The sequence below is a fragment of the Oenanthe melanoleuca genome, chromosome 2 (assembly GCF_029582105.1).
Source record: "Oenanthe melanoleuca isolate GR-GAL-2019-014 chromosome 2, OMel1.0, whole genome shotgun sequence".
Classification (NCBI taxonomy): Eukaryota; Metazoa; Chordata; class Aves; order Passeriformes; family Muscicapidae; genus Oenanthe; species Oenanthe melanoleuca.
The window spans coordinates 19,583,189-19,598,182 of NC_079335.1; the positions used below are offsets into that span (position 1 = coordinate 19,583,189).

Below are 14,994 nucleotides of genomic sequence, written 5' to 3' on the forward strand. Positions count from 1 at the left end.
ATTTATCTAGGTAAAATATTTATCAGAACTGAATATGTTGTACGAGATTACAATTAGTTACCCAAGCAGGACAGTTTTTACCAGTTTGAAGGGCCAGCTAAGCAATATTTATTTGTCCTGACAGGTGGGATGGGGGGTGCGTCCACATTCAACATTGGCTGAATTTCCTTAAGGGAATAAAAAATGTAGACATGGCATTGTCCTGAGAGTGTACTGCAGAATGCAAAATCCTGACAGATTTAGGCATCTCTCCCAATGATTGACCAACACCTGAGTCATTTTGATGAGCCATTCCCTGCAAAGCTTTTGCTTGCTCCTTGTAGAGCAACAGAGTGAAAAGTTATTCTGAGTGGCAACACCACTTAACAGGAAAGGCAAGAAACTCCAAACCAAAGTTTTCCTCCTGATGGTAAATGCATGCTGTTTTGTGGTTGCCCCCATATTTGGGATTCTCACCATCTTGTCCTTTGGGATTGAGAGGAGCACATCCAACTCTTGTCAGTAGTTTAGACAGAACTCTGCCAAAAATATTCAGCTCTTATTGACATGTAACTCTTGCCCTTTCATTTGCAATGATAACAAGAGTGTAATCTTCTTATCAATAGTACCTGGATAGCTATTCTGTTCTGAGTCCAAATTTAGAGCAATCTTCTAAATGCTTCTCTCTCACCAGAATGCCTCTTGCTACTGGTGCTTGACAGTAGAACGTAAAATACAAGCTGACATCCTGCTACTATTCAGGGCTGTCCCACTTTAGCAAAAAGGACATAGTCAGGCCTTTCAGAGACATTCAGCACAACCCTCAATAATGCATGGCTTTAATCCAACACCATTTCCCAGAGATAAATTTGTTGTCACACAGCAACCTGAACCACCTGCATGCATGGAAAAGTGAGACTTTGGAAGCCAAAAGAAAAACAGTATTTGTTGTTTTCAGCGGTTTAAGTGAAAAATAACTTCTGACACTTGCTACCAGAGAGTTTTAAGTCTTAATTCATTCAGATAACAGAGACATTGATCAATGGTTGTCCTGAAACTGTGCATGTATTATAGAGGAAGAGAGCAGAATTTCCTATTATCTAGACTAAATAAGGAAGTTGGCCGTAGCTGAAAATCAGAAATACACTGTCTGTTGGGTACATTTTTTAGCTCTGCATTAAATCTCTAAAGCTACATAAGTCATTCCTACATCTTTAGGCATTTTGCATTTGTTCTTGTATCATATGGAGGTCACATCACCGATGTTGGTTGAATAGGTGAAGCACTTCAGTATCGTCTTAATTTTATTTCACTGAAATCAATGGTGCTTATGCAACATAATTAAGCCCATTTTTGTCCCTTCAAGCTTCCGCAGCCTGCAAGATTTGAAACATTGTTCACCTCTACTTACATGCCCCATCCTTTAAAGACACCTTGTTTGTACCCACAGCACCTGATTCCTCTCTATTCTAGCTCTTATGACCATTCCCACTTCTACCTGTTATATGACCTCTCTTGTGATTATCAAAGGTATCATACAATCTGTACTAGTGATACAGTCTGTGGATATGTGGAAGTGGGAGACTAAGACCAAGTAAGGAGTTCTGGGTGGGAGACTAGGTAGGAGACTAGCAGCCAGGGATGACAAAGATCCAGGCTGAAGGGCTTGAGAAATAGATAAAAACGTCTAGAAACATATAAGTCCCAGCTCTTGGCCATTCCAGAAAGCAAAGAACAGCCTCTGCTGGGTCTTCTATCTTCAGTGTCTGGCAAACATGAAGAAGACAAACCTGCTGCTGCCATTACATCCTCTGTTAGTTCAGTCCAAAGAGCTTTCTGCTGTAGTCCTAAAATCTCCAAACTGTTTTATGGCTTTCAGACAGATGAGCAGATCATCCATGATTTTCTCAAGTACCAGATAATGCAAATCCCAAGTTGAAAAACAACTGTTAATGCAATCCAGAGCAATCTGTGGTGAATTGCACACTATCCGCAATGGCATATTTTCCAAAATACTGCTGCTCAGCCTTTGAGTGTGAGATTTTTATATTTTAGAATTGACATTCCATAGGAAAGATGGTGCAAAACACAGGTGGAGCAAAAGCATCTCAGCCATATCCAAAGATTTACTTGGTCTTTTTCACCTCATCCTGTCATTCTGCTACACTCCTTTCTTTCTTCCTCACTGCCTCTCTTGCCTTAAGTATTGGAAACCAAAAGTTGACCTGAAAAGACAGAAATATGATCTACATGATAGTATTACTGAGTTAAGATCACACAGACACTAATACCCTGTGCAGTCAGTATTGAATGCTGTTAAAAAAACAAACTTAAACAAACTGCATATGTCTGCAGCTTTCTATCTGGATATGCCATAGATATATACATGTGTGTTAGTTGTTTCCATTAGTGTGTCTAGGTGTAAATAAATAAATAAAAAATATAAATATAAATATAAATATAAATATAAATATAAATATAAATATAAATATAAATATAAATAATATAAATATAAATATAAATATAAATATAAATATAAATATAAATATAAATATAAATATAAACATATGTGTGTGTGTGCACAGGATAAATGTTTTTGCAAGCAAAAAGTTCTGTATCCTAATGGTATTTGCAGCCACACTGTGTTTTAAAACAGAAATCTATCACCTTCCATTTTGCTAAGCAATACCAGAGCATCTTTCTCTACATTTAGGGCTGCTCTTACTGCTTAGCACTTGCTGTCTAGATTGCAGGAATACTCTAAATGCTTTTCATATGTTCATGAAAACAAAGTTTCTTCTCTGGAGGACTCTGAATCTGAGAAGTATTTTCTTGCCAGCACATAGTCATTTGAGCATACCAATGTCATGTCTGAGGCATGTGTGCTGAAGTACAGAACAAAACAATTAGATGATCTAATCTTACCATTAGGCAATGTGTCTCTGGCTCCTGAGCATTGGGGAAAGTCTATTAGCACATAATTGAAGTTAACAAGTCTTTAAGTATTTCCTGGATCTGGCTACCACCCAGTGAGAAGATTTATTTTTTCCCATAGCTCATAGCTTACCGTTCTTGCAAACATATTCTTCCCTGTTTTCTCTTGTAGCTTTGCTCTTTTTTTGAGTAATTTTGCATGTAAATAATGTATCCGTTTCATCTCTGTATCAGGATAAAAGGAAGTTGACACGAGTATTTTAAGCTGGGTCAGAAGGCCAGAGAATAACCCAAAAATTATTAAGAAGAAGATGATGACTCCAAGCTGAATCCATGTCGTGGAGAGAGCGAGCTCTGGATGAGGGATGCAGTTACGCTTAAACAAAGGGATCTTGAAAGAATCAGTCTTTTCAATATGCTCTTTCATAGAAATGATATAGCTTTTCTCATTCTTCTGTGCAAGAAAAGGGGAAAAAAGCATTGGTTACATAATGGTTATATTGGTTATCCTGACCATCTAGTGTCTATATGTAGTATGCTCAAACCAGTGTATTTATTGGCTATTTATAAATGTTTTGGACTCTTTTTTCATATTTTCTCTTGGGACAATGTTCAGCATTTTGGACCATTAGAAACTTACCTTTTCAGTTGCTCTGATAGGGAAATATTTACCTAATCTGGTTATCATGGCTTCATATTTCTCCACTCCTAAGACTCTGCTCAGATGCCCTGTTGGGGGTCCTTCATTGAGAGTAAAGCTGCAGAGCAGAGTGTCTGTCCCTTTGGCTTTGTCTCAGCACACGATCACCAGTGCTTCCACACCATGGTGGTTTAACACCAGCCAGAAATTAAACTCCAGTTAAGCCTCTCCTCTTCCAGTAAGAGGGACAAAGGCAGAGACGGTGGGTTGAGATAGCAAGTTACTGAAAACATCAAGCAATGGAATAAGAGCTACGCAGTAACAGCAGCAATATTATTAACAAACGTTAATAGTTAAAAAGAGAAGGTGATTTACCTACAAAAAGCATTCACCATCTGGACTTAGTTCCATGTGGCCCTGGGACAAAGCCAAGATGGTGGCTCTTCCTGTGCCTGGCACCACATGGCTGTCCCCAGACAAAGACAGGGCAGCAGGCACTCACCACAGCACTCTCTCTGTCCCTGAGACAGTGGAAAACAATGACAGGCAAACCCCTGAAAGCAAGATTGTCCCTGACACACTGCACCAGTGCTTTGGAGGCTGCACTCAACTCTGTGCAGCTGCTTCCAGTACCTGCCCTGGTGCTATCGACTGCTCCACTCAGCTCCTTTCAGCTCAGCTCAGCTCAGACTTGGCTGGGCTTGGGCTCACCTCTGCCACTCTGCTCCCTGCAGCTGCCTCCAGCACCAGTGCAGCTTTTCAGCACTGTGTGCCTGAGTCAAGTCTTGGACGAACAGGACAGCAATGGGCAGCAGAGGATGGGGAAGGCAGGGGCAGGGCTGATCCTGACAACCCTCCTGATGGAGAGAGGGAGGCAAAAATGTTGCACATTCTGGGCTGCTCACCCCTTCTTCCCCCTGAAACCATGTTTGTGATGCTGTGGGTGGTGTAGAACAGCAACCCAGCCATGCCCACACGGCACTAAGCCCTGTCCCCTCTCTGCAGCCACACACTGGCCCAGGCAGCGCTCTGACCAAAGGCTGTCACACAAACAAGGCTGCCTGACCTCCCCTTGGAGCTGCCTTTGCTTAGCTGATGTCTTTCACTGCTTGTGGACTGAAATGCTGAATAAGAAGGGTAAATTAGACATGTGCTGGGACAATACTGGCAGGCAACTTTCTGTTCTGGGTGTAAGAACACTGTAGGGACACTGAATAACCCAGCCTCTTTGATCATGTCAGAGGAATAATAAGCTCTTCCTTGTGGCTTTTCTAATTACCCTACAGAGGCCAGGCACTTCTGTTAGCTGTTCATTGGAGAAATCAAGTTCCCAAAGCATGCTACCCATCTTCAGTCTGTTAACCTTTCCTTGACATTATCCTGTTCCAAACTGTCTCAGGACATTTTATCTCTAAACTGAACCAATGTATAGGCAAGGAAAATCTTAATCAGGAAGATTCAATATGAAACAGGGGTACTAGTGCATGAAGAACTTTATTGTTCATGCTAATTAATAAACATCTCAAGTCTGTGAGTCTTTCCTGCTCACCCAGCTTCCTGGACTCCCTGAGATCAGCAGCCCTGAGGCTTGATATAACAAATCTGTTGAGATTAAATTTTACATTTTAATGTAATTAGCTGTCCTTAGGGAACTAGAAACAATCTGATGATGGCATTAGTCTTCTGTTTTGAAGGAGTCAACCAGCTTTCCACAAGAGTGAACAATTCACATAAAGAGAGCAAATTAACAGTACAGGACCCCTGAATCAGCCAGACATGGTCAGGCTCAGGGTAGTGGGACTAAGCTCCTGACTTGGATCACACCCAAGGCCATGTCAAGTAAGTCATGACAACAGGATATGTTGTGTGTGGTTTTGCCTGTGTTTCTATCCTTTGTCAAGGTACAAAGGCAGAACCACACACAACAGTACACAGCAAATAGTGAGGCTATAACAAGATTGTAGCTGCAAGGCTACAAGGTTGATTAGAGTTGTGATCAGTTGGTTTTCTGTTATCTCCAGGAATGGAAATTCCACAACCTATTTCAGAAACTTCTACTATTGTTTGATCACCTGAAAAGTAAACAAACAAAATAAATGTATTTACTTCAATTTGTTCTAATTTTCTCTTCTCCCTGCATTGTGCACCACTGAAATTCACAGAATCATAGAACAATTAAGGCTGGAAAAGACCTCCAAGATCATTGAGTCCAATCTTTGATCAAAAACACCATAAAAACTAAACTATTGAGTAGCTTCTTGAACATTTCTAGGGATGGTTACTCCTTGGGCAGCCCATTCCAATTCTTGACAGCCCTTTCATTGAAGAAAATTTTCCTGTGTCTGGTTCCTCTTTCTTACACCCACCCCCTCATCACTTATTTACACACACTTATAAGATCCCCCTGAACCATCTCTCCTTCAGCCTGAACAGCCCCCACCTCTTCTCATGTGACACAAGATTTAGTCCTTTAATTAAAGTCCTTTAATTTAATATCCTTTCCTTGACTCCTCATTCCATTACATGTCCTTCTTGTACTGAGTCCCAGCAGTGCTAAGCAGCATGGAAGGATCACATCCTACAGCTTGCTGGCAATGCTCTGCCAATGCAGCCAGCCCAACTTAGCACTTTCTTTTCCATAAGAGCACATTGCAGGCTTGTAGTCAACTTGTGTCCAACTTTCAGAGCCTTTTTGTGCAAAGCCACCTCCCAGTCAGTTAGCTCCCAACATCTAAGAGTTATTTCTCTTCAAGGACTGCAAGGCATGGATGTTCCTTTGTTGAACATTTTGAGGTTTCTCTGCACCCAGTTCTCTTCTAAATGACAGCACAACCCGCTGGTGTTTCAGACACTCTGCCCAGTTCTATAGTGTCTGCAGACTTGTGTGGCTACAATCTGATTGTCTCTGCAGGTTATTAATGAAGAGGTATGAGTTTTAATGTTTACCCCTGAGGGACATCAGAAATGGCTGTGTACCACAAGTCAGAGCTTTCTGAGTCCAAGAGTTCAGTCAATTTTCAGTTCACATCATTCTCCTTTTATCTAGCCCATGCTTCATCAGATTGTCAATGAAGATGCTGTGATTCAGTGTCCCAGCAGTGAAAGCCTTAATAAATCATAATCAGCACCCTCTGTTCTGCCTTCATTCAGCAACCCAGTGTTTTTATCATAGAAAACTGTTACATTGGTCAAGTATGATCTAGCCTTTATAAATCCATGCTTAATACTCCTAATAGATTTCCTGACCTTCACATGTATGAAAATGGCTTCCATGATTATATCCTCTGTCACCTTCCCAAGGATAAAGGTGAGTGTGACCAGACTCTAGCTCCCTGGATCCTCCTCCTTCCCCTTCTTGAAGATGGGAGTAACATCTGCTTACTTCCCCTCTTCAGGAACCGCTCCCAGGCCCCATGATGTTTCAAAGACAATCAAAAGTGGCCTTGCAGTGACATCAGCCAGCACCTCAGCACCCATGCATGCCTCCCATCAGGTCTCATGGTTGCACATTTGCTTTACAGTGCCCTAACTTGATGCTCCTCCACCAAGGGTAAGTCTTCCTTTCTCCATTTGCCCTTGTCTCAAAGGTCTGGGATTCCTAAAGGCTGCTTTTCCTAGAAAAGGCACAGCTTGAAGATACCATTCAGTACCTTAGACTTTCTGTGTTTGCTGCCACCAAGACCCCACTGCTCTTCACAGCAGACCTACATTCCCCTGTCTTTCTTTTGCTGCTTATGGACGTTTGTGCTGCCTTTCACCTGCCTCACCTCATTCAGCTCCAGGTGGGCTTTGGCTTTCCTGCCCCCATCCTTATACAGTCAGACAGTGTATCTCTTTCCTCCTGGGACTGCTGTCCCTCCTTTCACCTATTCTGTGCTTTTTCAGGAGCTCCTTGCTCTCCCATGCTGGCCTCCTGCTGCCCTTGCTTGATTTTGTTGGGATGAATAATTATTGAGCTATCAAACCAGGCAGCTTTACTTTGCACTAAAGGCATCACTCCAGCTGGTGAAATATCCACCTTTAAGAATATTCAGACGATATCCTGAGCAATCTGATCTGTCTTCGAAGTTTGACACAGAATCACAGGAGTATTCTGGGCTGGAAGGGACCCACAAGGAATCATCAAGTCCAGCTGTTAAGTGAACGGCCCATATGAGACTCAAACCCACAACCTGGGTGTTTCTAGCACCATGCTATAACCAGGTGTCCTTGTTTTGAGCATGAGGCTGGTCTTGATGCCTTCAGACTTATCTTCCAACCTAGTCAATTTATGGTTCTCTATGCTGCTGCTGGTCCTGCTAGAGGAACCTGGAGATTTTGGCAACAAGCCATTATTTTGTGTGTATGAGCCCTGTGTATATAAGATGAGCTCCTCACATTACTCAGTTAAAGAAAGGCAGGCATCAGTATCACAGTGACTTTTGACTACAAAAGTAGTGTTTCACAAATGTCAGTTTTGTGAGTTTCCAATATCAAGCTTCTGGTTTTCTTTATATAAATAAATGGAAGAATGAAAGTTCTTCTTCTAAAATTTACCATTCTCTAGAAATATGACAATACTCTGGAAAGAACTGTCTGGTCCCATCCAACATATGTATCTGTAGAGGCCCTTTTTTAAATTAATGATATTCCAGTAAAGAATTGATGGCTTATTGCTATATGTCTGCTCTTGTAGCTGCTGAAGACTGATGGGAATTTTTCAGCACTAAACTAAGAAATATATGGTACTGATAAGTACTTACATTCTGAAGGAGACTGAGTCGAATGTCTAGATCCGGTACTTCTTGGAGATATTTGTTCACAGAAATAATTAACAAATAAAACAAAGAGTCTACTGCAGCAAACAGAAGCCAGATGCAAAGATGAATAATTACAGGGAGAAAGGAACACAGCATTTTTTTCCTATCCTTCCTTGTGAAGAAGAAGGATGGAATTGTCACGTAATCTTTTCTCTCTTTTCTGTTAAGTGGCAGAACACAAGGTCTTTGCTGTTGCTTTTGGAGCTCATCAAATGCAATGAAACGTTTTGTGATGTAAGTATTCTTAAATTTGGTACTATGAGAGCCCACAAATTTTTTGATAAAGAGGCCAGTACCAAAAGAAACTAGAAAAACACCAAATATAGGCAATACTTTCTGACCTATATAGGGCAGTATAGTCAACATAAAAGATATCTGGTTAGCAATTCTCTGGATTTCTTGCTCAGTGTCATTTAGCTCTTGTTTCAGTGCATCATCTGAAATTGAATAAGATGGTGTGAATTTGTGCTTTAGGACTGCTAGATCTTTAGGTAGCTCAGCAGGAAGCTTAGCCACCTCATAAATCCATTTTATTGCCTCAACATAATATTTTATCAAAGCAAATTGTTCTTGCTTTAAATGACAGGTTATACTGTCTGCCAGAACCTTTAGATTATGAAAAATATTTTGAATGTTGTTGGCCACCACAACACCTGTGCCAGCAGTAATAAGAGCATCCCTGCCATTTTTCAGTCCACAAGAAAGGAGGAACAGAACAATAAAACAGCGCAGGTGCTTGAAACAGAAGAGCATGATAGAAAGCAAAATCCAGATTAATCCAGAAATCAGCAAGGGCCCCAAAGAGTGGTGTGCCAAGGAGAAGCGCATGCTAAGGAAAAATAGAAAGCTGGAGAGAAAGCCAACTGCAGAGCAAACTGCAAAAAGCTGCATCTGATACTTCCAGCCAGGCCTCCTTTCAGATATAAAAATTTCCCATGCGTTCCAAGCTATTGAGATAAATTTTTGCATTTTCTTCTGATTGTTGCTGACACTGCAATGGCTCAAACTAAAAGGAAAGATAAAGAAAAACAGTGTTATTTACAGGGTCACACTACTGAGAATGATGTGCTTTAAACTGGCTGTCTGATACTTCTTCACACTGCAAAATATGCAGGTCTGACTCACATGGGGCTGAACCACCACATATGAGACCAAAATTTTTGTCCCCAGTGTCACAGATATAAATATTGAAGAGATTACTCTAAAAGGATTCCTATATTTTGTCCTTTTATGTTTTGCACAATTTGATTTCTCACTAGCTATTCCCCATGGGAATGAAGCACAGCTTCTTCAGGTGGAGGTAGGTTAGTACAGATCAAAGAAAGTGTGCCTCAGAGGCACCATTCCTCCTTTGGCCTCTCCTGGGATAGCACACCTACAAATTGGTCCATATACAACAAGCTGTCCGTGAGCCAGCAGTGTGCCTCATGGCCAAGAAGGCCACATGTATCCTGGGGTGCATTAAGAAGAACATTCACAGCAGGTTGAGGGAGGTAGAGGTTAATCCTGCCCAGTGGAAGGTCAGACAGCTACAGAAGCTGAGCTGGGTAGCACTGTCGACCTCTTGGCCCTGGTACAGTGGCAGCCGTGGGAGAGATAAACTCAAGGAAAGAACAAAAGTGAAGACATCATGTCTGGTCACTCTGGCTGCTCTGACAAGAGAAGATGTAACAAGGACATTGCTGGTGCAAGAATGTAACAGGGACTTGATAACTGGAAAGATTGTGTTGCTACGGGAACAGAGGCAAAGGGGTCGGAGCGGAAAAATTTGTTTGGAAATTAGAGAACTATGAATACTGGAGGCTAGTATAATAAACTCTTTGCTTGCATAGCATGGTCTGTGTCTCTCAATCCCTGCACTGCCCCTCTGCTCACCCCTGGTGAGGCACATCTGGAGTTCTGTGTCCAGTTCTGGGCTCCTCAGTGCAGGAGACACGTGGAGCTCCTGAAGCAGGCTCAGTGAAGGACTGTGAAGATGATGAGGGAACTGGAGCATCTCTCTCGGGAGGACAGGCCGAGGGAGCTGAGCCTGTTCAGCCTTGAGAAGAGATGACTGAGAGGGGAATTTCATCAATGTATACAAGTATCTGAAGGGAAGGTGTCAAGAGGATGAAGCCAGGCTCTTCTCACTGACACCAAGCAACAGGACAAGAGCCAACAGGCAGAAACTGATGCACAGGAAGTTCCACCAGAACCTGAGAAAAAACTACTCCTGTAAGGTCCCCAAAAACCTTGTTCAACTTGGCTCTTAAAAGTGCTTACAGTTGTTCTTGTAAGCTCTGAGTTAGACACTCGAGACAAATATGGGAAGATATTCCCAAGAGGTCAAAACAACTAAAAATCTTTACTGGCAACTTTAGAAAAACAGAGAAATCTTTGGCAAATGATTTAGTGCAACATTCAATCAATTAAAAACACTTCTCAAAGCGTTAACCTCTAAGCCTGTTTGATGTTGTTACACAAAAATTCTGAGAAGAAAGAATTAGAAACAGAAAGACAGAAAGATGGAAAATACATAGAAAAGGAGCCACATAACTACCATTCTTGGATTCCAGTGGTGTGCAGCTGATAGAAATTCCAAGAGGAGGTAGATTCAAGTCGTGCTTGCCTCATGTTCCTCTTTAAACACCCACTTGTAGTCGTTTGGCCACTCAGGAGCTGGGCAGGGGCTCCAGGGGTGGGGTGTGCAGCACTGCCAGGGACTGCACTGCTGGGCTGTGATACAGGCTCTGGGGCTGGGGGTGCAGGGCAGGGCACTGCCTCACCAGGGCATGGATTGACTGCCCCTTCCCCCACACACAGGCACCCCAAAATATTTCGAGACAGCAATCATTCCAGCCTCTCATAACTGGGAGAGGGACCAGGCACTGGAAAGGATGCCAGAGAGGTTGTGGAATCTCCCTCACTGGCCATACTCAAGAACCACCTGGATGCAGTCTGTGCCATTACTCTGGGCTGATCCTGAGCACAGGTGACTCACTCTGCTCCCTTCAACATCAGCATTCAGCGATTTTGTGTTTAACCCTTTTTAAGCCTAATACCTTGTGCTTGTCACCATCTCTCCTGCCTGTTATGTAAATTACAGAATATTTGTGTGATTCAAATCAGTTTGATGGGAGACAGTCCAGTGCACATATCTTTCCTTGATTTTTTGTAATATAATATTTATAGTGTAATTTGTCCAAAGATGCAAGGTCAATTCATATGCATACTAGCATTTTAACATTCTAGAACAAATAAGATACTATTAAGTAAAATAAACAGTGGTAAATTTATCTCAAATAGGGAACAGTTGTCTTTTTAAAATCCATCCTGAAGATACTACTTTGTCTTTTGCTTAGCTTGAACACAGCAGGTAGCCAGGAACTAAACTATAATTTTGTATACATACTGTATTTTATTATCATTAGACTTTATGAATCCTGCTAGCATTCACTGCACCATTTACCCCTCCTTCTCACTGCAATTAGTTACTTGTTATGTCATTATCTCCTTTGTGTGCAACAGGAGCTGAATATTATGGGAGCAAGCATCCATCACCAGCTGGGACCTTCTTGTACTGATGTGCTGCTTTTCCTTGGCCTTACTTGATCCTTTAGTGTGCTGAGGACTACCCTGAAAAATGCTGAGTGTTTTCCATGTTTAACCACTTCAGCAACAGTGGTGAGCAGTGGGCAGTAGGCTCTCAGGGTGGGCTTAATTTCTGGCACTATCACAGGGCCTGGCAAGGATGAGAAAATTGCTTCCCTCCAGGGCCTAAGTGAACTCAGCTGTAAATGAAGTACAAGAGCAATTAAGAGCTCCTTCACAGGAGAAAAATTAGCTAATCAATGCCCCAGAAATAAGTAGATGTCACCATGTTTGGGGAGGGGGGTTTAAGTGGAATGGGGAGGAGAGTTAGCACATGAACCACCTGGCTCCAGCTCTGCTACGGGCAGAGCTGCCCTTCTGCTTATGTGGATGGTCTGCTTTGTCCTCTTTCTACTGAAAGACAATTTTTAGGAAGCATAATCAAAAAGCAGATGTTTATGATCCTGAAATCAAGCAGAACCAGACCTAACAGCCAGCAAACCTTGTCAGCAAATCCTGTACCCCTGTGATCAGATCATTAAACAGTATGTGCTGCCACAACTTCTTTGTAGATCAAAGAAAAATTGCCTTGCACAGTGAAAACTTCTGGCATTCTGTTCTTGATTTAAGAAACCTTAACCAAATAAAATGCAAAAAGGCTAGCATTTATCTAATACTGTCTAAAACATCTGTGTAAGAAAAGAACACATTTTGAGTTTTCTTCAGCAGCACCAATTTCACAGCTGTTCTCAGGCACAGTTTTTACATGGTTTTGTATGTATAGGTATGGTGAATTTGGGTTAATGCTTTTAAGCATTCAGTAAATGGCTGCAATATGTGGCTGGGATTTTGGCATGACTGCACCCTTAGATTTAATAAAAGTACTTCTGGACTGGGAGGCTGGAGACTTGCAAAATATGGACAAAACTTGAAAAGAATCAAAAAGTCTGCATTTTGAGCAGATTCAATGCTGTTATGTGAGATCCCTGCAGTACTCAGAACACATATGGTAGCTTTATCCTAACCTGCAGAGCCCAGAGCTTTAAGGCAGGAGAGGCATTGTAAGGACATAGTGAATTTTGGAGCCTGTGGCATGGATGCTCAGGTGTCTCTCCATGGTCACTGAAGGTCACAGAGGGAGCATTCTCATCCCCTCAAGACCTCATCTCTAAGCTTAAATTTTCCAGGTAAGATTCAGGCTCACAGTGCACATTTCTGTGGCTTGTCTGACACCTCAGTTTTCCCCACATAAGGCATCAGCAACAGGCATAGATATTCAGCTTTGAGTACAGGAGAATCACTCAAAGGATGAAAACTCTAAACCTAAAAAGAATGTCTAAAAAACTCTAAACCAAAAAAGGCTGAACATTCCATCACCAGGCACCCAAACAGCTGTGAATGCTTTGGAAAGGAAAATAATACTCTGGCTTAAAGGTAGAAATAAATTTTTGCCATCACTAAAGAGGTTAATCTAAAACTTAAAGAAACAGTAAACTTTGAGAGCTTTCTGGGATGATTCCTCTTAAAAACATAAATCACAAAAGCTTTCCTGAAGCTGTTCAGTGCAGTTAGGAATTCTAACAGGAGGCTGACAAGAACAAAACCTTCATTTAAATTGCAGTCTGAAGCAAAGTACTTTTTCTTCCATCATGTAACATGAACTAAGGTGGGAGCTGCTACCATTATTTATGTAGCATAAGGAAAGAATTATTCTTGGAAAGCTGTTTCTTGCTCTGAACTGACAATTTCTTTCCACCATAGCTTCTAGTGATGAAAAACTCCCACTCCCACAGAGGGGAGCTGGAAACTCTTGTGCTCTAGTTCTGCTTCTGTAGCTGATTTTTTCATTGGGTCCAAGAGGAAACTCTCTATACTTTAGTATCCCTCTCTAGGAAATATTTACTCAGCTCTGGAAGCATGATATTCTTCTACCATATGGCATGCTGGCAGGAATAATTATAAAAACAAATTTTCCAAATGAGCTTCTCTGGCAAGGAGGTTGGGCCACAGTTCTTAAGACTTGTGATGTACTGAATTTAATGCAACATATTTAAAAGGTATTTTTCTAGTTTTGTCTTTGAATGAACAAGAAAAATTTAAAAGCAGTCTAAGATCCTACTTGTGGTATTTCAGATATGGTTACAGATTTGAGGAAGCAGAAGATAAGTACATAGCAATAGAAAATGTCCTTTCAGCTCAGCCATGAGCCCTGTGCTAGAGCTACGTAATTTTTTTATAGTATCTGTTTATGCTGTGTATGATTTCTTCCCTGGTTTCTATGGACACTACTCCATATTCATCCTCCAAGTAATTGTGGCTGCCTTGCTACCAGCTTGGTCCTGTCCTTGATCCTTGCTCACCCTGCAGCTGATGACAGCTTGCCACAGATAGAATGGAATAGAATAGGGCAATTTAGTTGAAAGGGGCAAATCATCTAGTCCAACTGCAAGAGATTGAAACTCTAATAATTTGCAGAGAGTATTTGTGAAATGTTTTTTACCTAGGCTATTGCTTGCTTAGAGGTGCACAGGTCTACATGTCTAGTAGATGGATTAATCACCCATGCAAACACCTTTCCAGTTTTTAATACAATGGAAGAAGCAGGTATCTCCTAAAAATATAGAGTGAGTAAAAGAATGGGATTTAATAAATAATTAGGGGTTTTTTAAACAGAAACACAGCTAACTTGGCAAAGCATGACAACAGGAGCCAGATCTCAAAGTCTATTTTCTATTTTGATACAGACCAAAGTCAGGCAAAACCTGGGGACTACAAGTATCATTCAGATAGGACTGAATAATACCACCCAGTTTTTGCACTGTCACACCAAGTCTGATATAACTTTCTCTGCACAGCACTGTTGTTTGGGCTGATCTCAGGAGGAGCATGGAATTTTAGCAAGCCCTTTGCCCAGAATAGTGTGCAGGACTCTTATACATAAAAACAAAGTCTTATTAAAAGAAACATTAGGTTAAATGGAAAACTTAGATCCCACTGATGCCCAGCTTCACAGAGATCTTTGCCTTGCTTCAGACACACAGTGATCTTTGCCTCATAAATCCTGTCAGGATT

General features: G+C 41.5%; 1 protein-coding gene and 1 long non-coding RNA gene across 6 annotated transcripts in view; one reads left to right on the top strand and one right to left on the bottom strand.

The window, feature by feature from the left end:
* LOC130249086 (uncharacterized) overlaps positions 1-14,994 on the top strand; it is a 30,879-nt gene that overhangs the window by 4,774 nt on the left and 11,111 nt on the right. For 3 of the 5 annotated variants that reach the window (XR_008839732.1, XR_008839734.1, XR_008839736.1), the window contains exons 1-2: positions 5,476-7,103; positions 11,860-12,015. This is a non-coding gene — a long non-coding RNA (uncharacterized LOC130249086). Of the gene's footprint in view, positions 1-5,475; positions 7,104-11,859; positions 12,016-14,994 lie in introns of those variants that run through there. The other 2 variants (XR_008839735.1, XR_008839733.1) reach the window with 2 other exon arrangements.
* DCSTAMP (dendrocyte expressed seven transmembrane protein) lies at positions 11-10,899 on the bottom strand. Its single transcript, XM_056483469.1, has 3 exons — positions 8,296-10,899; positions 3,047-3,367; positions 11-2,204 (listed from the first exon to the last, which is right to left on the bottom strand). The coding sequence occupies exons 1-3, from the start codon at positions 9,319-9,321 to the stop codon at positions 2,133-2,135; spliced, it is 1,419 nt and encodes a 472-aa protein (XP_056339444.1). The 5' UTR covers positions 9,322-10,899; the 3' UTR covers positions 11-2,132.